This window comes from Notamacropus eugenii, chromosome 1, assembly GCF_028372415.1.
Source record: "Notamacropus eugenii isolate mMacEug1 chromosome 1, mMacEug1.pri_v2, whole genome shotgun sequence".
Classification (NCBI taxonomy): Eukaryota; Metazoa; Chordata; class Mammalia; order Diprotodontia; family Macropodidae; genus Notamacropus; species Notamacropus eugenii.
Genome location: NC_092872.1, coordinates 544,306,001 through 544,328,147, shown reverse-complemented (window position 1 = coordinate 544,328,147; position 22,147 = coordinate 544,306,001). Strand labels below are relative to the sequence as shown.

At 39.4% G+C, this 22,147-nt stretch overlaps 1 protein-coding gene across 4 annotated transcripts in view; it reads right to left on the bottom strand.

Annotated features, from left to right (window-relative positions):
• CDH13 (cadherin 13) overlaps positions 1–22,147 on the bottom strand; it is a 1,297,228-nt gene that overhangs the window by 828,774 nt on the left and 446,307 nt on the right. For all 4 annotated transcript variants that reach the window (XM_072634210.1, XM_072634211.1, XM_072634209.1 and 1 more), the window contains exon 3: positions 15,194–15,402. In XM_072634210.1, the coding sequence (XP_072490311.1) occupies positions 15,194–15,402 (209 nt within the window). The remainder of the gene's footprint in view (positions 1–15,193; positions 15,403–22,147) is intronic.

The window sequence follows — 22,147 nt, the reverse complement described above, 5'->3', positions numbered from 1 at the left end:
ATTTGAGCGAGACCATGCCCAGATTACGGAAGAGAGGTTTTTTTTATAGTTTTGTTCTTGTTACAGCTTTTTAATAAATACATCTTTATAAAGGTAAATGATGTTAATTGTTTAGACAATATTGTTCTTCAATCTTTTTTTTCAGTAGTGTCGTTGTGACCCAAATGGGGTTTTCTTGACAAATACATTGGAGTAGTTTGCCATTTCCTTTTCCAGTTGATCTTACAAATGAGCAAAATGAGGCAAACAGGGTTAAGTGACTTGCCCAGAATCACATAGCTACTAAGTGTCTGAGCCCAGATTTGAACTCAGGAAGATGAATCTTCATGACTTCAGGCCCAGCACAGTATTCACTGCGCCACCTAGCTTCCCTAGATGATATTACAGTACTAATTATAGTGATGATTTCATTGGAGGACACATACTAGAACAAGGCTTGAACAAATAGCATTGGAGCAAATTCCTTTGGGTTACTCTGAGAACTTTAATGGGGTTTAAAGTCAAATTCTGGGGACCCAACTTGTCAGTATGAATGATTTTAAGAGAATAAGTCCAGAATCTCTATGGGCTACAATGAGATCCTAAATTTAGAAGGGATATTAGAGACTATTTAATCCAAGTGCTTGTTCTACAGATGAGAAAACTGAAGCCAAGAGAAGTTAAAGATCAAATTCTTACTAAATATTTGAGGTGGCATTTGAACCCAGACTTTTGTGACTCTAAATCTTTGGCTTTATCATACCTTATCTTATGATCTTGAAATCAGTTTTCTTTCTCATATAACAGACCTTGTCATCTCTCTCCCTCAAGTAAACATTCTGTTGACCCAGATCAGTAAATGTCATTGTTAGTCTTGACATCTCCTGCCCCAGCCTCTCCTCCTGCTCTGATTTCTATCCTGCTGGTCCCAAAGCAATACCTGGAATTTGGAATAGACTTTCTAAGCTCTGAAGTGTATTCTCTCCCCAACCCTTGATATTCATAGCTGTTTATGAATGCATTAAGCTAAGAAAAAGAAAGGCAAGTATAATTCTGGAGAGGAATTTCTGCAGAGAATGTGCATGGACCAGACTTTGTGGACTGATAGAAAGGAAGAGAGGCTATAAGCAGGAGAAACTTGTTCCCAAGGTGCTAGACAGATTTAGCCTTACTCTCCCAAGGGTAAGAGGCAAAGTAAAAGAGGGGAAACCAAATCACCACTCATAAATATTCAGGAGGAGATAAGATAGGGACTTCAGCAAAGTGATAGTGGTTGTGGATTGGTTTTGAAGGAACCTGGCCTAGTTTTAGAAACTGGGTTTACACTGAATAGAATCTCCCAGGGCCTCAGATCTGAGAGGCAGAGAAATGTTAGGAAATCAGGCCTTTGGTGGTTAAGAAGGAGAGGAGGAGTCTCTAGGTTCTTTATGCTCTGACATCGCAGTCTTCTTTACAAGTACTGAGTTTCTTGAGATATAGACATAACTGTGTGCTATTGGCCACCAGCTAATAAAAACTAAAGACATTATACATGAGTAAAGAGGATTTAATCACAGTGCCCTGATCAAATATAAATACATTTGCTTACCCAGAATCCCTCCAGTATCCACTCAGATCTTTCAAATTCTTATTTGTAACCACTAGAGAACCAGCCCTCTGGTAATGTGTTCAGGGTAACTTTGAGCTTGGCTCTTACCATATATCCCTAAAGCACTTGGATGATCTAAGATTGTGTAAACATGTACATGGTGCCTTGATAATCTGCTTGGATAGCACCAGACATCCTGAATAGAAATCTAAAAGAGAAATACTTCTAATTGAATTTCTAATAAACACACAGAAGGGACTTTCTACAGTCAAAGTTTTTTTAAAAAAAAAAAGAGCTAGGGAGAAAGAGACATTGTTGTTCATCAATTACAGAATGACTGGAAAAAAAGTGGCTTATAAATATTTGCCATAAGACATAAAGAGGAGCATAGGAAAATACGTAACAACTGCTGCAGGATGACCAAAATAACTAATTTTTTTTTAAAAAAAGAAACCCTTAAAAACAGAAGATCTGAGGTTAGATGGAAATTACCAGTCTTGGTAATTTTGAAAAGATGTATTATAAAACACACTTCCCTACTTTTACCTAATCAGTCAACAAGCATTTTTAAAGTGCCACCTATATGCCAGGCATCCTGCTATGTGCTAGGAATACAAAGAAAGGTAGGTGTTTAGAGGTGTATAATGTCGTATCCCTAAACATATGTAATTGTTGTATTGGTTCAGCTCGCTTAACTTTTTTTTCCCCTTTATTACAAAGAAGGGCTGACTCAGAGTGGGAGGACATATAAAGACATGACCGTGTTTTACTGGTGAAAAAAGAAAAAGCGTCAATACATATTTTAAATAGAGACTTTGAGTTATCCAGACCATCCTGGCAACCAGTTCCAGTGCTGAATTAAACATCTCACATTTCAATAGAAACTTGTCTTCAGGAAACAGTCTGTATAGCATTGAGAACAGGAGGAGGGTTTGTTATCTACTTAAAGTGAATGAACAGAACATGTCTTTTTATCACTATTTTAACTGTATCGGGAGTAAAAAGTCATAATCATAACATTTTAGCTATGCACCAAAATTGAAGTAATTTTGAGGCTCAATTTCCAAGCTGTACAGTAATTTGCAAGCTCGATCTGAATAACACATAGACAGATACTCACTTTCCTTGATAGTAACAGGAGAGGTCTTGTACCTTAGGTGATGGTATTTTATAGTGTTTTTAAATTACCAAGCTAGCGAAATCAGTGCAGTTTGAGGATTCCCAGCTTTATCTCATAACTCCTTTACTACAAAACTCATAGAGATTTAGAGCTATGATAGACCTTAGACAATTGTGATTACAATTGCTTCATTTTACAAGTGAGGAAACTGAGGTCCAGAAAAAGAAGTACTTTATTCAAGGCAACAAGGAGAAGAACTGAATTGAATTGAATTGAACCCAGACTTTCTAAAGTCAAACTATGAGCCTATGACTGACAAGACACAATTCCTCACTTAGGCTCTGGTCAGTCATTAAACAAATCAAGTAATTCCAGGTCAGTCAGGGCATCAGACCCTGACCTAAGCTGTCTGATTTACCCTAAAGACAATTTTAAAAAAAAATGGAAACATATAATGACTTTTCCAATTATTATAGTCACTTCAATAGTGCAATAATCAATAAACCCACTGTTTGGCAATACAATGACTGCCTGATGATTGGAAATAATAAACGGTGACAATCAAAAGAAAACATTACATGTAGGCTGATTCAATAATCACTTACAAGACTGGAACCATATTCTCTGGGCACTAATGATTCTAAATAGCAGAATTATAACCAGCAATTTTTGTGCCCAAGGCAAATCACATGAAACATTCTCTCAATTCACTTTGGGGTTGTAGATGCCCCAGGATTCCTTGAAGATGCTTCTTGGAACAAATGGGTATAGAGAGTGTTAATCTGATATAAGACTAGGAGGAAGAAGCAATTATTGAGGAGCTTTCTAGTTTGACTATATGTCATGCTAACTAGGTACCAAGCTCAGATGTTTCTTTTCTGCTAAAGAACTAAAAATGTTGTCGGTGACCTTGTAATTTTCATTGCCCTGAATTAGAGCTTGTCTGGTTGCTTCATCCTATTCATTGTTCTCATGAACAGTGATTCTTCCAACTTGAAAATATTCACAACACTGCATGAAATAATAAAAGTGGGGAAAAAATGAATCATCTGTGACCTGTCTTTGACCACTTGGCTAAATATTATTCTTCATTTCTATACTGAAAGAACAGAAGGAGAATTTGCCTACTGTTGATAAGAAAGCCGACCCAAGGATCCTGAGAGGTTGGAACTTAATATCAAGAAAAGCACAGGCAACATGACTAAAACATCAGATTTAAAATTCGTGATCTTCCTGCATTTTTAAGCTGATTATATACATTAGTCTATCTGTAGGAGCTATCATTCATACCTGCTTTTGGGTGGCTACTAGATAAATTTATAATTTTGCTTTTATTTTGAACAGAAACTAAGAAAAAATGCCTTTAGTGAGAACGCTTTTGATTGAGAAGTGCCGTGACATACAAAATCATGATTCCTGCCCTACCTGCACCAGAGTTTTTATCATCTACATTATACTTCCTTTGTCTGTTTTTTTGTCCTTCTCAAGTTCACTTTCATAGATTCATAGAATCATAGGATAATAAATTTAAAGCTAGAAATAACTTATAGACCATTGAGTTCAACCCTCTCTTTTTACAGACAAAGAAATTGAGTCACAGAAAAGTAACTTTCCAGGCTCAAACAACTAGTAAGTGCATGAGTCAGGATTCAAACTCAGATCTTCCTGACTCCAAGTCTAATACTCTTTCTAGGACCCCACCTTGCAACTTCCATTCATCTCAGTCCACTAAAATGAAGGAAAGAGATTTTGAAGAGTTACCCAGGACTTTAGATAAAGAATCCTAGAGATGAGGGTACACAAAGGACAGAGGGTGATGAGTCTAAGACCCTGGGGTTTTTGCAGTTGTTGAGGACCATGAGACAGTCCATTTTGTTTTATTGTGGGAGAGTACAAGAGTAAATAAATATTGTGGATAACCTCATGATGACAGAATGCTTCTTATAAGAAGAGAGTATTTCTACTTCTAGTATCTATAAATTGTAAATGCATGCCTTATAGGATTAAATTGGGCATGCCATTCGAATTCAGCCATATGTCTTCTCCTGAAAATGCAAATTATCTGGGAATTCATGTAATTAATTTATAATTTATGCTTTTAAGTTATAAAAATAAGTTATCAAGCTATATTGTCCAGTATTAGACTTGAAGAGTCAGCTGAAAGACATATTGTTGGGGTGCCAAAAGGCAGATACCATCAGAAAGTAGCATAGGATGAAAGGATCTTGAAAGACTTTCCTACTTCTAATATTCTACTCAATTTAGATCAATTCAACAGTCATTTTATTAAAGGGTATCTATGTGTGAGGCACTATGGTAGACAATGGGGATGCAAAGCCAAAAAAGAAACAGTTCTTGCCCAGAAAAGCAAAACAAACATATTCTACGAGGAAAAAACAAAGTAAACACTGATAATATATAGAAATGTAACATCCTTCTCTGTCCTATACTTCCCATTTGCATTTATTGTCACAGGCTGAGTCCCAAAGGATATTTTCTCTCTTGGATTCCAGAGATAACCTTGTGGGTGACCACTCCTATTATTTTAACCCACGAGTCCACATTAGTGTGCTTCTTTTTAATAATCAAATAGAAGATTTGAATAGCTACTGTCAAAAGCATTTGCTAAGAATAGAAAAATGAGGGGGGCAGAGCCAAAATGGTGGAGTAGAGAGATCCACATATGCTAGCTCTCCCCCCACAGCCCATAAAATACCTGTAAAGAAAGACTCTCAACAAATTCTAGAGCAGCAGAAGCCACAGAACAACAGAGTGGAGGAGATTTCCAGCCCAAGGTGACCTGAAAGGCCAACGGGAAACGTCTGTCGCCTTGGCCATGCAGCATGGCTCAGCTCTGGAAGGAAGACACAAGCAGACTTTGGGGACAGAATCTCCAGTTGCAGCAGCAGTGGTTCACAGAACCCTCAACCCACAGGCCACAAAGGTCAGTGACAGGGTTTGTTCAGCTGACTGAGAAGGGAGAAGGGCCTTCCTATATCTCCGGCCTCAGGCAGCGGCCTCAGAGGCCATGTTGGGCAGGTGGCAGCAGTTTCCACAGCAGCCCCTACAGCAACCCATATCCATTGTTGGATCGTAAAACCCCTGGGGGCAATGAGCAGCTGATTCTTACCTCAGTCCTGTGTAGAGGCCCTGGGGCAACTGACCTTTATCTCACACTGAATGGGAGCCCCTGCCCCAGCAGCTTATCTGACCCAGCAGCTTATCTGAATCTCAGCCCCCAGTGCTGGCTTGGCAGAACTGGAGGCAAGGTGGTTGTGAAGAGGAAACTCTGCTAAGATTCTGGGCACAAAAATCTCTCCCTGCTCCCAGACCAGAATACACACTTGATTGTGCCACCTTGGAGGAACTGAGGTCTTACAGATCCCCAGAATATACCATACTGTTGCCAAAAGACCCAAAAGTCAAGTAACTCATTGGGAAAATGCCAAAAAAAAAAAAAGGAAAAAGGAAAAAAAGTGAGATTATAGAAGGTTACTTTCTTGGTTAACAGATATCTTTTCCCATCCTTTCTGATGAGGAAGAACAATGCTTACCATCAGGGAAAGACATAAAAGTCAAGGCTTCTGTATCCAAAACATCCAAAATAAATATTCAATGGTCTCAGGCCATGGAAGAGCTCAAAAATAATTTTGAAAATCAAGTAAGAGAGGTGGAGGAAAAATTGGGAAGAGAAATGAGAGAGATGCAAGAAAATCATGAAAAGCAGGTCAACACCTTGCTAAAGGAGACCCAAAAAAATGCTGAAGAAAATAACACCTTGAAAAATAGGCTAACTCAATTAGAAAAAGAGGTTCAAAAAGCCAATGAGGAGAAGAATGCTTTCAAAAGCAGAATTAACCAAATGGGAAAGGAGGTCCAAAAGCTCACTGAAGAAAATAGTTCTTTAAAAATTAGAATGGAACAGGTGGAGGCTAATGACGATGAGAAACCAAGAAATCACAAAACAAAACCAAAAGAATGAAAAAATGGAAGATAATGTGAAATATCTCATTAGAAAAATAACTGACCTAGAAAATAGATCCAGGAGAGACAATTTAAAAATTATGGGACTACCTGAAAGCCATGATCAAAAAAAAAGCTAGACATCATCTTTCATGAAATTATCAAGGAAACCTGCCCCGATATTCTAGAACCAGGGGGTAAAATAAATACTGGAAGAATCCACCCATCACCTCCTGAAAGAGATCCAAAAAAAAAAAAAAAAAAAAGAGAAACTCCTAGGAATATTGTGGCCAAATTCCAGAGTTCCCAGGTCAAGGAGAAAATATTGCAAGCATCTAGAAAGAAACAATTCAAGTATTGTGGAAATACAATCCGGATAACACAAGATCTAGCAGCTTCTACATTAAGAGATCGAAGGGCATGCTATATGATATTCCAGAAGTCAAAGGAACTAGGACTAAAACCAAGAATCACCTACCCAGCAAAACTGAGTATAATACTTCAGGGGAAAAAATGGTCTTTCAATGAAATTGGAGAACTGAAGGAGCTAGAAGCCTTTTCTCTCTTTGCAGAATCCTAAAACAACTAGACTTCAGTGTAACCTCTGTGTTTGCTATGTTTGATTGACCTGTGAGGTGTACGTACATAGTAATTTTGGAGAGGGGGACTAAGAATTAGGCTGGTCAGAAAAGTTTTCTTGTAGGAAGGAGCATCTGAGCTATTCCTTGGAAGACTTTATGAATTCCAGGAGGGATTTTTGTTATTTATTTGTTTTCAGTTTAGTCCAACTCTTCACAGCCTCTTCTGGGGTTATCTTGCTGAGGAAACTGGAGTGGTTTGCCATTTGCTTCTTCAGCTCAATTTACAGATGAGGAAACTAAGACAAACAGGATTAAGTGGCTTGCCTAGGGTCACATAGCTACTAAGTATCTGAGGCCAGACTTGAACTCAGGAAGGTGAGTCTCACTCCAACCACCAAGTTCCCTAAACCTTAACTTTTGTATTATAGGAACGGAAGCTAGCAGTATCTACCTAAGTAGGCTTAAAGGCAAGCGGATTTGAGTTCAAATCTAGTCTCATGAATTTACTAGCTCTGTAACCCTGATAAAGTCATTTAATCTCCCTTTGCCTCAGTTTCCTCATTGGTAAAATGGGGATAATATATCACTTACCTCCCAGGGTTGTTGTAAAGTCTAAATGAGATAATAATTGTAAAGTGCTTAGCACAGTACCAGGCACACAGGAAACTTTATATAAATATTAACTATATCATTATTAATAGTAATTATGAGTACTATTTAATTATTCTCAATGTTTAGCACAATGCTGGGCACATAATGTATAACCATAATGTATCATTTTTCATTATTGGATAGGTTGACTGGCCTCTGTCTCACCCCACCAAGTGAACATTCTCGTGTTCAAGTTGTTAGACTAAATGCAGTACTTCTTTGGTTTCTAGAACTGACGTCAAAACAAATTCACACACTCCAACCAACATTTTTCATCTCCCAACTAGCCATGGTCTAGACCTTCAATAGGTGCCAGCATTTCTTATTCTAATCCGAGATGATGAAAATGAAGTTTCTTCACTTGGAAAATTAAAATGAATCTTTTTGTATCTGGCTTGAGAATTAGGTCAGGAAACACCGTTCAAGACTGAGTAATGTGTATCATTCGTGCATAAAAAATGACAATTTAAACATTTTCAGATGTACTTTTGAAGCTATATATTGAGAGTCAGAGAATCCCACTGTTCAGGTACAGAAAATCATCACCTACTGAGCAGAAATATCTCTGACAGGTATGCAGAGCTGGTCATCTAAATAAGATCAAGCAATCCTTCTATCCTTAGCTTTTTTTTTTTTTTAAAGTAAAAGTATCCCTCTTTCTTTCAGGAGATACAAAACCTTTCAGAGCACACTTGGTTACCCTTTAAACCCTTTAACAACAATCCCTTCCTCTCCCGTAAATGGATTAGGGATTAAACAGTTTCTCTCCAGCCCCGAGATCTAAGGTTATCTTACATAGAGCCTGCCAGTTTGTGCATTAGTAGCTACTATTAGAAATGTAGAAATATCCTGAGAGTTTGTCATTAAATCCTTGACAAGAGGATTTCACAGATTCAGGCCAAGTCCTTTCAAGTTGTAGCTGGGATCACTTGTGGTAGGTAAGTATAATAGCTACTTATCTATTCATTAAGGGAAGTCTTATGCTTTGGTATGGCAAGCTAAACCACACTTTAGCACTGAGGTGTGTTAGCAACAGAAAGAAAATTTCAAATGTGAATGTTTTAATCTTTCGATTTTCCTGGCTTCCAGGATACCATATTATGCTGTCTTGTCCCAAACTCCCCTGATCACTTCTTTCTGGTCACTCTTTAGGTTCATCTTATTCCTTCTGTGCTACAACTATGTGCCCTCCCTATGCCCACCCCTCTGTTCCTTTCTCTCTCAACCACATGTCCACTCTCATGGTTTCATCTACCTCCTTTATTGAGAAATGTCCACTTTTGTATCTCCATCTCTAGCCTTGATTTATATACTCTGATTCTATATTTCCACTTGCCTATAGGACCACTCCAACTGGTTGTTCAATCATCACCACTAACTCAACATGTCCAAAACAGAACAACTTATCTTTACTTAACTTGGGTTCCCTTATCAACTCTTCCATTTGCCACAGTGACACCACCATCCATGCAGTTAGACACCCTGGAACCAACTTTGAGCCTTCATATCCTATATCTAAGCTTTCAAAATATTTGTCAGATTTGTCTTCTCTTCTCCATTCCTACCACCTCCACCCAATCTAGATTTTCTGCACCTCCTACCTAAGCTTTTCAACTTAATTTTCCAAGCTCCAGTTTCTCTTCATTCTAAAATATTTTGCATACTATTTCAGTCAGTTAGCTCTCATTTATTATGCACTTACTACTTGCCAGGAACAGTGCTAAACTCTGGGGATTGAAAAAAAGGCAAAAAACAGCCCTGGAATCAAAAATCGTACAGCCTAATGAGAGAACATGCAAACAATTATGCACAAACCCAATATATACCAGATAAAATGGAGAGTGAAGCCAATTGCCTTAAAGGGGTTCAAAAAAGACTTCTTTACAAAGTTAAGACTTCAGTTGAAACTTGAAAGAAGACAAGGAAGCAAGGAAGAAGAGATTAGGTTATAACTACAAAACAGCTATCAGATGATAACCATTACCACCACTCTCCAATAGACAATTATTCCTTATTACCTACTACATAATCTCAGAGGCAGCCATGGATTTTTAAGTCCCTCTATGGTTTAGCCACACACTACTTATCCAATGTGATTTCTTCTCACTGTCCAACTATGAGATCCCTGCTGGCAGGGATCGTACTCTCTGTGACATTACACAGAGTAAGTGCTCAATATATTTCTGCTGTTGAATGAAAGCTCTATCTCCACTCAGTCTCCTTGTTATATCCCAAAAAATATCATTATCATCATTCCCACAGCCATATACCCTCTTTTCCTGGTCTCCTTAGTGAATGGATGCCCATTTTTTCATTTTTTCTACTTATCTGATTCTTATTAATCTGTCTACATTCTCCATAAAGATTTCCCTCATTACTTTAGTTTACACTCTTATTATCATTGCACACATAGTCAGTGCCTTGCATTTGGACACATAATTCCAGGTGCAATGGAAAAGAGAAAAGAGAAGAAAAGGGAAGGGGACGGGGAAGGGGAAGGAGAAGGGGAAGGAAAGGGGAAGCGGAAGGGGAAGGGAAGGGAAGGACAAGAATTGGAGCCAAAGAACTTATGTTTAAATACTACATTTTTAACACTCCGGGTGTGACTTTGGGCAGGTCAGTTAAACTCTGTGTGCCCTAGTTTTCTCACCTATCGAATGAGAATTTTGGACTAGTTGAACTCCGGAGTCCCTCCCAGATCTCGGTTTATGATTCTATGATTTTCTACTTGTCCGATGTCTCTTCCTTAGTCTGTGAACCCCTTGAGAGAAAAAGTATCTTGTACTTCTTTATCTCCCCCAGAGTTCTTCATTGTGGGGGTTCAGTAAATATTAATGACTTATTGATTGCCATATTGATACATCAAGTGGGTCTTACCCAAGATTCATCACAACAGCAGAGAGGGTGTTGGCATCATTTTGGTTGGTTAGGTTTGTTTCAGATACATTCCAGGGGTTTCTGAAAGGATTATTTTCATATATCACAAAATGACTGAAGGCGGATCTCCAGTCAGCTTGAGGTTGGCCAAGTTGAGGCAGCCTCTGTTGTACTTTGAAAGAAGCAAACAATAACTGTAGCACTCACCCAACAATATGCTCAACAACTGGTAAAGGAGAGACCATCAGAGCATTAAAGAGTTTAGCCTCAAGGAAAGACTCAGGAGACAGAAGACTCTGCAGGGATCCTTTGGATTTCTCTGGGCTCCTTCAGAATACATTCATCCCTTTGTCTTAAAGTCTTTACAGCCAGAGGGTGCCTCTAATGTCTAACCTAAATCTCTCTTGCCATAATTTAAGGCATTTGTTCACTGTCTGTAGCAGAAAGAATAAATCACCAGAAGTGATTACGTATGTTAACCCTTGAAATCTTTGTAAAACCTGCTGAATCTTATTTCTTTTCTCTCATGAAGAAATAAGGCAGGTTGTTTGCGTTTGATTTTTGTTTGCTTGATTGTTTTTCCTTCTCCCTGTATCTTCTCTATGCTGTATCTGAGTTACAGAATCCCAAATGGAGAACATGATAGAATAGCCCCATTCAGGACAAAAGAAGAATTATCTTGTGGTAATTATACATTCCTCCCTTTTGTGAACACAGTGCTGAATACAAATAGAGTTAGGTGTGAGTGGATTAGGGCTGGACTTGACCCTTGGATGCCAAATTGCAGAGGATGCTGACCAGGTACTTGTCCTTAACTTAGCAAGACTTGTTAAAATAAGAAGCTATCAAACATGTCCTTTCTTCCCCTCCCTCTACTCTTCCAGGAAGGCACAACTCAGGTAAACCCCTCCCTGGGTCAGTTCCCTTTATTCTTTCTCTCCCTGACATGCCTTCCCCAGCAGTATTCTTAGGGTACCCAAGGATCTCTGCACTCTGAGTCAGTGTCCCACAATTACTACCCTTCCTCAGGCAGTGATCCAGGGTAACACCCTTTCATTCACCCCTTTTGAGACTATTGTCCTGGACTTTCTACTCCAACTGAATTTGTCTTCAAAAATTGATTTAAAGGATCATTTCTTATTGTTTGTTTCTGGCACCAGATTTGTTACCTATGCTTCCAAAGCTTAGAATTTCAGTTGGAAAAGACCTCAGAGGTTGACAATCCACTTTGTACCTGACCAGGCATATGCATTTTTCATTTGAAAATTCACCATAATTGGGCCTTCACAGAGGCCCAATTTCACTTCTAGGTAGCCCTAATAACCACATAGTTTTTGCCCCTTATGCTGAGTTGAAATCTGTCTCTTTGCAACTTTCAGAGGCAGCTGAGTGGTGTTATGGAGAGAGCTTTGGGCCTGGACTCAGGGTGACCTTAATTCAAAGGTGATCTCAGACGCTTCATAGTTGTGTGATCATAGGCAAGTCATTTAATCTCTGTTTGCTCCAGTTGCCTCAACTATAAAATAGGGGTTATAATAAAGCTAAACTTCCAGGGTTATTATGAGGCTAAAATAAGATATTTGTAAAGTGCTTAGCACAGTACCTGATATGGAGTTGGTGTTTAATAAATGCATGCTTTCTTCCTTCTGCCTACTGCTTGTTCTTCTACCTTCTTGAGTCAAGCAGAACAAATCAGATCTCTCTTTCATATTATAGCTCTTCAAAGTCATGAAAGCAGTTTTCATGTTTCTCTCCTTGTCCCTTTCCCTCTCAACTTTTTCATTTTTCTTTTGTCTTTTTTTTTTTTTTAGCATAAATATTCCCTTCATAGATATTCAAGGACATGGCATGGTCTCCAGGTCCCTTGCCATTCTGATCACTTTCTTCTGAATCCCCCCAATGTAACTTTTAAACTGGCAACCAGGACTGATTACAACATTCCTGAAATGGTCTGAACAGGGCACAGTATGGAAAGATTATCACAATCCTAATTTTGGACCTTATATGTCCTCATACAATCTAGGAGAGCATCTGAGTTTTTCCCTTTTTTGTCTGTCTTGGGCCTAACTGAACTCCCCAGGAATCAGTCCCCATCCAGCCTGTTAGATCCACTAGATGATTCTCTGTCTTTGCTTATGTAAAGGGAGGCTCCTTTCACTATTCCTTGGTGCTGTTTTACTTCCTGAGGACATTACCTTTTCTTTCCTGTTTTGCATTTCTCTCTCCTGACTCCCCTGATGGTTAGGGTTACTTTGACCCAAATCTGAAAAATGTGAACAATTCTACTGAATTTAGAACCAAAATTATCCTTCTTTAATTTTCTAAGAATACCATCTTCACTCCTTTCCTTAGGCAGATGCATGGTACAGTAGGTAGAGAGCTGGGTCTGGATGCAGGAAGACCTGAGTTGTAAACCAGTCTCAGATCCTCATTAGCTGTGTAACCTTAGGCATCACTTAACCTGTTTGCCTCATTCATCTCAAATGTAAAGTGGGGATGATAGAACCTACCTTGTAGGTTCTTCTCAGGAACAAAAAAGATAATACTTGTAAAGCTTGGTTCCTGGCACATAGTAGATGCTATCTATATAAGCTACTTTTGTTATGATGGCGGTTTTTGCTATTATTATAGGTTTATCCTGAGGAAAGTACTTTATTAACTTTAGGTACAACATTGAAAGACAGATAGAGTGCTTGACTTGGAATCAGAAAAACCTGACTTCAAATTGCATCCCTGATGTTTGTTGTCAGTATGACCCTGGGAATGTCAGTTTCCACCTTAGAAAAATAAGAGAAATAACTCTATCTCGTTATTATAGTCTCATTATCCTGGGGCAAACATACCTCAGAGAAAAGTAAAGAAATACTGGCAACATCACATTATTCAATGAGACTATTCCCTTGATTTCGAATAATTGGCTCTGAATTTGGTACTTAAATAAGGTTCAGATACCATTGAGTTAAATTCTTCTTTTTGTAAAGGAGGAAACTGAGGCTTAGAGACATCCAATGATTTCCCAAAATTTACACAAATAATAAGATTTAGAGTCAGGATTTGAATCCAAGTATATCTGACAATAAGTGCAATATTTAGTTTGCTAAAATACATTGCCTTTTATTAGAATATTTGCTTGTTTAACATATTGCTTATTTGGCTGCACTATTGGGGGTATAACTTCATTGGGCCACAGTTTTGGCACGTCCTTGAGTTACTCTTAGAACAATGAGACAGTTTTTGCTGTTGTTGGTAGTAGTGGTTGTGGCGTTTTGTTTTTTTGCTTATTTGTTTTTCTCCCAAGGTCACTTTTTCCCCAGATGGCAATATTAAGATTAGAAGTAAAGGACCTGATAGATCCCAAATGTAACTGACTCCTTAAAGTTGATCAGATATTAGGCCAACTTTCCTAAATGATCCAGTTCAGGCCTGTTAGATATGGCAGTGACCTTCTAATGCCACCCCTGCAACCTGAAACTTTACCAGCTGCTACAACTTCGGGGTCCCAAACCACGGCCACCGCAATGAACAAAGAGCACGCATTACCTATAGGATAATGATATGTCATTCAACCAATGTCAGCTTGCAGTTATTTACAAATCATTGGCAGTGGAAACAACAATCATTCACAGTGACTATAGAAAGTACAATATTAGTAAATGGAACATCATCTATTGTGGTGGGAACCCAAGGGCTAGCTACTTTTGTTCCTGAGAGTACCCACAGACTTTTAAAATTGGAACAAACTCATGGGGCCAGCCACCTTTATCACTGCAGGAACCAAGGTCCTTCTTCATCACTGCCTTCCTGAAAATATGTTGTGTTAGTGTTTTATCTTTTCAATCACAGCCATGGTCATTGGAGACAGGAAAGGCAACTTAGTATTGTAAAAAGGGCACTGAATTTGGAGTCTAAAATCCCCCTTATGAGAGACTGGAAAAGATTCTAGCCTGAACAATACAGGGTACTGAATGAGTTTAAAGGAGATTTTGTAGCTAGAGGAAGGTAAGGATGTAGAAAAGGTGATAAGAAGGAAAAGAAACCCAGTTCCAATTCAGTCATCCTTCCCTGGCCTTCTCCCCTTTTCTCAGAGGTAAAGGGAAGATGCCATTCAACTTTTCAGTTTGAGTATAAGTTATCTGGCTAAGCAAAATATGCTCAGAAACCTGTGGATCAGAACATATTTTTTAATGAATAAAAATCATGTGAACTTGTGAGGGACACAGTATATGTCTTGTTCATTTCTCACGTTTTATGACTCAATAGGAGCCATACCTAGAAAGATAAGTATGTGAAAAATGAACACTACAGCCTAGTGTCTTTTCCTAGCTCCAAGAAACTCTTCCATAAAAAACCTCACTGCCCAAAGAACGGAGTTGTTTCATGTTACACAAGACCCAACAAGGTGCCATGAGTACTTTCATCCCCAACCTCTTTTACCTTTAAGGAGCCATGGCTATCCTGGCCACCAACAATCACAACTTCTGCCATGTCTTCTGCATTAGATGACCGCCCATGGATGAATAAAGCCGGGCCAACAGCCGATATGTTTTTCAGTGCAACTAACGCCCCATTAGGCTTCACCTTGAAGAAGGGATTGGAGACATCAAATCTCAGCTTGTCATTTCCTTTACAATCATTGAACGTCACTGAAAAGAAGAATGTAGGAGAAAACACATTAACAAGGCTCTCCACTTCGGAATCTTTAGGTACTCTTGCTTAGGGCTATACCCAAAGGAGATACCACACCCAAACTGTATTGAAAGCCTTCCTGCAACTCCACTTACATCAGAATCTCCACTCACAGTGATCTTTCACTTACCAAAAGTCCACCAAAAAAATAGAAGTGATTATTTTTCCATGCAATAAGTAACCATGGAACCTGACTTTTGAATCTTTTCTTTTTCTTTCTTTCTTTGTTTCTTTCTTTTCCTTCTTTCCTTTCTTCCTTTTTTCCTTCTTTCCTTCCTTCCTTATCCCTTTCTTTGTTTTCTTTTTTCTTTTAAATAATCTGATAAACCAAAGAGAAGCCACAACATAGAATGAATTTCCTTCCAGGCTATCAAGCAATCCTCACTCAAATGCCTACCTACATTCAGGTGCCCAAATACCCTTGGATAGCACCCAAAGTAATGTCTAAAACACAATGTATCCAGCCACTTGGTATCAGCATCAGGATACTAAACCTTGGATTGGCTTAGTTTTATTCTTAATGTATTTTTATTCCAATGTTATCAATCAGTTCCTAAGGACTTCACATTTCTCAGAGACTTTCTCCTTTCTTCCATCTCATTGTGGTTGTTGAGATTAATGGAGACATGTCCACTAGCATTTCCTGAAAGTGAACTCTAAAGGAGAGGAAACAGCAATGTTTTCATCATGACCATCAATTCGCATTCATCAGACAAAGTTAAACTGCTTAAATTAAACAGCAGGCTAGGAATCTGATTCATCCAACTGCCTTTGTGAACGTTTTATTCCTAAGAGAGATGAATCCCCGGGGATAGAAAAGAAAACATCAGGGTCAGTGAGAGGCAGACATTCTCACTGGCCCTACCAGTGTTCACCAAGGGCTCTGGCAGGTTGAATCCAGTACAAGGGAAATGCATTTCACTCTAGCTATTTTCTGTCATCCCTACCTTTTAATCCTTCCTTCAGGACAGGGCTCATTTTTGTGGTTATTGAGATTGCCTACCCAGTGTTATAATCTCTCTTAACCTCCTTCCCTATGCTCACTTGTTTCCCTATTGAGACTGATATATTTTCTTCACCAAACTGTGTGTATTAAAACTCCATTGTCTATTTCAGGTAAGAATGAAGTCAATCTGATGCTTACTCAACTAGGTGGCACATCAGATAGGATGTTAGGCCTGGAGTCAAGAAAAACAAGTTCAAATTTGACCTCAGACACACAGTGTAACCCTGGACAAATCACTTCACCTCTGTTTGCCTCAATTTCCTCAAAAGAAGGATAATAATAGCTTCTCCAGAGTTGTTGCGAGTATCATATGAGACACTATTTTTAAAGTACTTTGCATAGTGACTGGCATATAGTAGGCACTGAATGAATCCTTTTCCCTCCTTCTTTCTCTCCCTTCCTTCCCCTTCTTTCTTTCTATCCTCTCTGCCCCTGTCCTCTCTTCTTCCTTCCTCCATTCCTTCATCCCTCCTTCCCTCCCCCTTCTTTCTTTCCTCCCTTTCTTTTCTTCCTTCTTTCCTCTTATTTCTCTAGCTCTTCCTTCCTCCATTCTTTCCTCCCTACCTCCCCCTTCCTCTTTTCCTTTCTTTCCTTCTTAATTCCTTTACAAAATTAAGAAGATGTACTGGAAGTTTCTTAAGTTTCCTTAGAGGTCTTACATACTATAACACGAGGACTCCACTTCCCATCCCTTGAGCCCTCAGAACTGCTAAAGAATCAATAGTTTGTCACTAAAGATAGTAAGCTCACATCGTTCTAAGCTTTGATTTTGGGACAGAGATTTTGGAAAAATGCATGAATTTCTAACAGCTTTCCTTTGGCAGGCAGTTCAGTGAGATGACCATTGGTCAGTTATGGTGTAGGTCACATTCCTGCCTGTGGGAGGAGATTTAGATGGTAAGGGTTTATCAGCAAAATCCAGAGAGGGGATTCTGGTTCTACTGGATAGATAGCGGGTCTTTAAACAGAAGTATATGCAGAGTAAGAAGGGATAGTTCTGTTCCCTGTATGTCTACCCCCAGTGCCTAGTGTATAGTAGGTACTCAATAAATGCTTAGTAATTAATTGATATTCATTATTGCTGACCCCTTCCACTCAGTGCTCTATGTATCAGAACCCCTCCTCCTCCCCCAAAACCCTGATTATTCCTATGTAAAGTGAATTGTCTAAACCTTCTGAAGTGAAGAACAAGATCTGATGAAGCAGCTAGCCTTAATCACCTTATGGAAGGGCAGATCCCAGAGGTCTAAGTCTTCTCAGAACATCAACTTATAGCCTCTTAGTCAAAAGTCTGAACTCGACTAGACACTTGCATTGGGATCACATTGGTCATCAATGGAATCAAACTCGTAATTGCTGGATTGAGATTAAGGAGACTGGTTGCAATGTCAGCTCAGCTACGTACTTTCTGGCTATGTGACTTGGACCAAGTTGCTTCTCTCTGAACTTGGGTTGATTTGTCTATAAAATGGGCATTTATTTTATATACTTCATAGACTCATTGTGAGGAAAGCACATTTGCTACCTTAAAGTGAAGCATGATATAAAAATTATGTGAGCTACTAATATTATAAGTATAGAGGGGACCTGTCTAATTGGAGCTCCAGAGAAGCAGGGCAGTGTTTGCCAGAGCCAGTGCTGCTAAAGCGTTTTCTTACACATGTGGAAATTCTAGGTACTTTAAATGCCTCTGGTGCTAACAGACAAAGGCATGATGGGAGCTGAAAGGAATTTATTCTCCTCAGTCTAAATATCAAGTGAGCTTTGGGGAGTTCCTTTGGGGAAGCAAAGTTGTCAAAGAGTCAGACTTTCACCTGAGAGATTTCTTTTTTTTTCCTTTTAGGCCAAACAAAAGTGCTGAAAATGTGCTTATGGTAAGTAAGAGAGGCCTGTTTTAGACCAAGGCAGCCTTACAATTCCCACTGTCAGTATGGTGGTGGTAGTAATTACTGTTGTTCTTGATATCATTATTTGAGCCTTAAATAGCACTTACAGGGCTACACACAGTCCCATGAGGTACTAAGATAAGACAAGACTTAAAAATGAGGAAATAGTTCCATGGAGATAAAGTTTCTAGTCCAGAACTGAACAATGAGTTAGTGCCTCTAAGTGTGCAAATATCAACACTAACCATTTCAGCCCTCTGGAGGCACTGTGTTACCTTCCTGTGTTTCTGTGGCCTTTACCTAGTAGTATCCCCCTGTCACTATCCCTGACATTTACAGCCTCCCTGGTCCTTGCTTGGTATGGCACTAGAAACAACTATTCTACAGAAGCCATTCATGGGAGAAATGAAAAATTTGCTCTAAACTCTTTGCTTTTCTACCTCGAAGCTGATGTGCTGATAAATGGAATTCCCAGATTTGAAAAAGATCAGAGGTCAGGTGGTATAGTGGGTAAAGCACTAGACATCCTCAAAAAAATGTAGATTCAAGTCCCAACTCATTTACTTCCTAGCTGCGTGATCTGTTCAAATCATTTAACTCCTCTTACCCTCATGCTTCCCATCTGCAAAATACATTTGTACTGGGTGGTGGTCCCGTTCAACTCTGAATCTATGATAATATGACCTTGGGGTCAGCTAGTCTAATACCTGAACATGAACCTCCTTCTAGATCATTATTGGCCAAGTAATCCTCCAGCTTCTGCTTAAAGAGGTGCAGTGGGGTGAAAACCTGCTAAGGCTGCCAATTCCAATCGAAAAAATTCCAAAAAGTGTTTCCCCTCACTCTGATATCAATGTAAAAATGTTATAGTTTATTTTTTAACTATTTAAAAGGTGTTGTATTACTTTAAGGTTTCCTTATTTTCTTCTTCCTTGTCTCAGCAAATACCAAGTGGTTCAGCAGCAGCAGCAGATATCCTCAGATCCCCTTTTCTTCCTTCCCTCCACCCTCAGTAGCCTTTGTCAGGCAACTCTGAAGTCCAAATCCAAGAGCTCAGACTGGCTGTGATCTAGGCCAGGCAGAGAGCAAGGGGAAGAGCTGGGCAGAAATCATTGCTTAAAGCAGCTCTTCCCTAAATAAATATATCAGGTTTGTAATTCAGAATCAAACCGTCTTAAAATGGATCAATCTTCACAGTGGAGCAAAAGACTACTTGAGTAATATCTAAAATGTGGATCTGACACATCTAAACGGTTCTTACACCCAGCAGAGAGATTTCACCCTTTTTCTTCAGGAGAAATGGGGTCTTCTCCCACGCTGATTCCTATCTTGTTTCATGTTCTCCGTAACAGAAGTATTTTGATGCTATCATGCTTAGATCACTTTCCAATATTATTAACTTTATTGATGCTGCCAAAATGATATCAGTATTTTTCCAACCCTAAAATAGAGATCTAGCCCATATGTTTTAAGGCTACAAAGTGCAGGGAACACACTAAAGATAAAATTGAGGATTTTTTTGCCCAATGACTTAAAAAAAACACAACTATTTCCTTGGAATCAGCAATTTCATAATGGCATAAATGCCTCCTGAGATGGCTCAGGAGGAGAAAATGAGATTGGTTGCTTTGCACAGCCCTCCCTCCCTCCAAACAAAGTCAAGTGCAAGTCATGTCATCATTTCCTGATGTCATGGTCTTCTTCAAAAATGAAGGACGAACACAACCTGTGAGTAGATGGAGCTGCCTGAGTGGGGACCCAGCTAGTTGGGTAAACCAGCACATACTCTCCCTTCTGTCACCCCCTCCCCTTCCTTTGGAGTTTACTGGCTGGATGTCTTTCCCTCCTTCCTTCCTCCCTTCCTTGTCGTTCCCAGAACCTTAAACCCAGTGCACTCAGAAGCCTGTAGGCTGGACAACAATAGGTCCCCACCCAAGCTCCACTTAATGGTTGGCTTAGAGTGATTATCAATAGTAACAGTTTCTGTTTTCCTTCCAGCTTGATTTAGTTATTTTTGTTTTGTTCTTTGAAAGGGCCATTCTCTGACTACTTCTTAAAGAGGCCTATATACTCAATTGACATTACCTCCCTCTAAGTGAGTTCCTGAAAAGGCCAGCCTAGAAAAGACAAGGTCTCTCATTACATTCTGGGCCATCTCCTGTCATCCTGATGAATAACTGGTCACCGGACCCAGATGGCTCAGGAGGAGAAAGTGAGGTTGGTGACCTTACACAGCCCTCCCTCACTCAAAACAAAGTCAAGTGCAAGTCATGCCATCTTTTATCTCATGTCATGGTCTTCTTCAAAAATGAAGGACAAATACAACCTATGAGTAGATGGAGCTGCCAGAGTGGGGACCCAGCTAGCTGGGTAACACAGCTCATACTCTCCCTTCTGTCTCCCCCTCCCTTTCCTTTGGGGTTTACTGGCTAGATGTCCTTCCTTCCTTCCTCCTTCTCTCCCTCCCTCCTTCCTTCCTTCCTTTCTTCCTTTCTTCCTTCCTTCCTTCCTTCCTTCCTTCCTTCCTTCCTTCCTTCCTTCCTTCCTTCCCTCCTTCCTTCCTTGTCATTCCCAAACCCTTAAACCCAGTGCACTCTGAAGCCCATAGGCTGGACAACATTAGGGCCCTGCCCAAGCTCCACTTAATAGCTGGCTTAGAGTGATTATCAATAATAAGAATTTCTGTTTCCTTTCCAGCTTGATTTAGTTATTTTTTTTCTTTTCTTTTCCTTTCCTTCATTAAAAGGGCCATTCCCTTACTACTTCTTAAAGAGGTCTATTTACTCAATGGGTGTTACTTCCCTCTAACTGAGTACCTGAAAAGGTCAGCCCAGGCCAACATCTCCCATTCATCCTGGGCCATCTCCAGTCATCCTGATGAATATCTGGTCGCTGGACCCAGATGAATCAGGAGGAGAAAGTGAGGTTGGTGACCTTGCACAGCCTTCCCTCACTCAATACAAAGTCAAGTGCCAGTCATATCATCATTTCTCTGATGTCATGGTCTTCTTCAAAAATGAAGGATGAGCACAACAACCAACAAATTTCCCACCCCTCTCCTTTTTAAGCTAGACATGATTTCATATGTATAGAAACTACTTCAAGAGGAAACTTCCTCTACCAATGCAGATCCTCAATTTCTTTGCAACCTATAATCTCAGAAAGCTTCTGGGAACCATAAAAGATAAAGTAACTTGTCCAGAGTCATTTAGCTCCTAAGTATCTGAGGTCAGATTAAATCCTAGGTCTTCCAGAATCCAAGGCCAACTCTTTATCTACTTTGTCCTGTTGTTTCTTAAAACCCCCACAATCCATTCAGCAAAAATTAATCAAGTGTTTCTGACATGCTGTACCTGGTCTGTACTTGATTCTCTTGAGATAGATGGAAAAGACCCAGGTCCTGGCCTAAGAGATCTAACAAGAGAGTACAAGACAAGGACAGAGACCTTTAATGTTAAGGTAGAAGTGCTGAGTCCCATTAGAAAGGTGCAAAGTCCAAGTACAGCTCAGAGGAGAGAAGGTTCATTTCTAATTGGGGGGAATTAAATGAAGGTGTCACAGATTCCATCAGTCAACAAATATTTATTAATTAAGTTCTTAATATGTGCCAGACATTATAGGTACAAAGAAAAACTAAAGACAGTCCTTGCTTCCAAGGAGTTCACAGAGGTAGCATTTGAACTGGGGCATGAATGACCAATTAAATTTTTTAATAAATGAAGATTGAATAGCATGGGGAGAAGGGTGGGGAAAGGGGAAAGAAATGACTTAGGGGGACTAATATTGCTACTTTCAAATATTTAACAGATT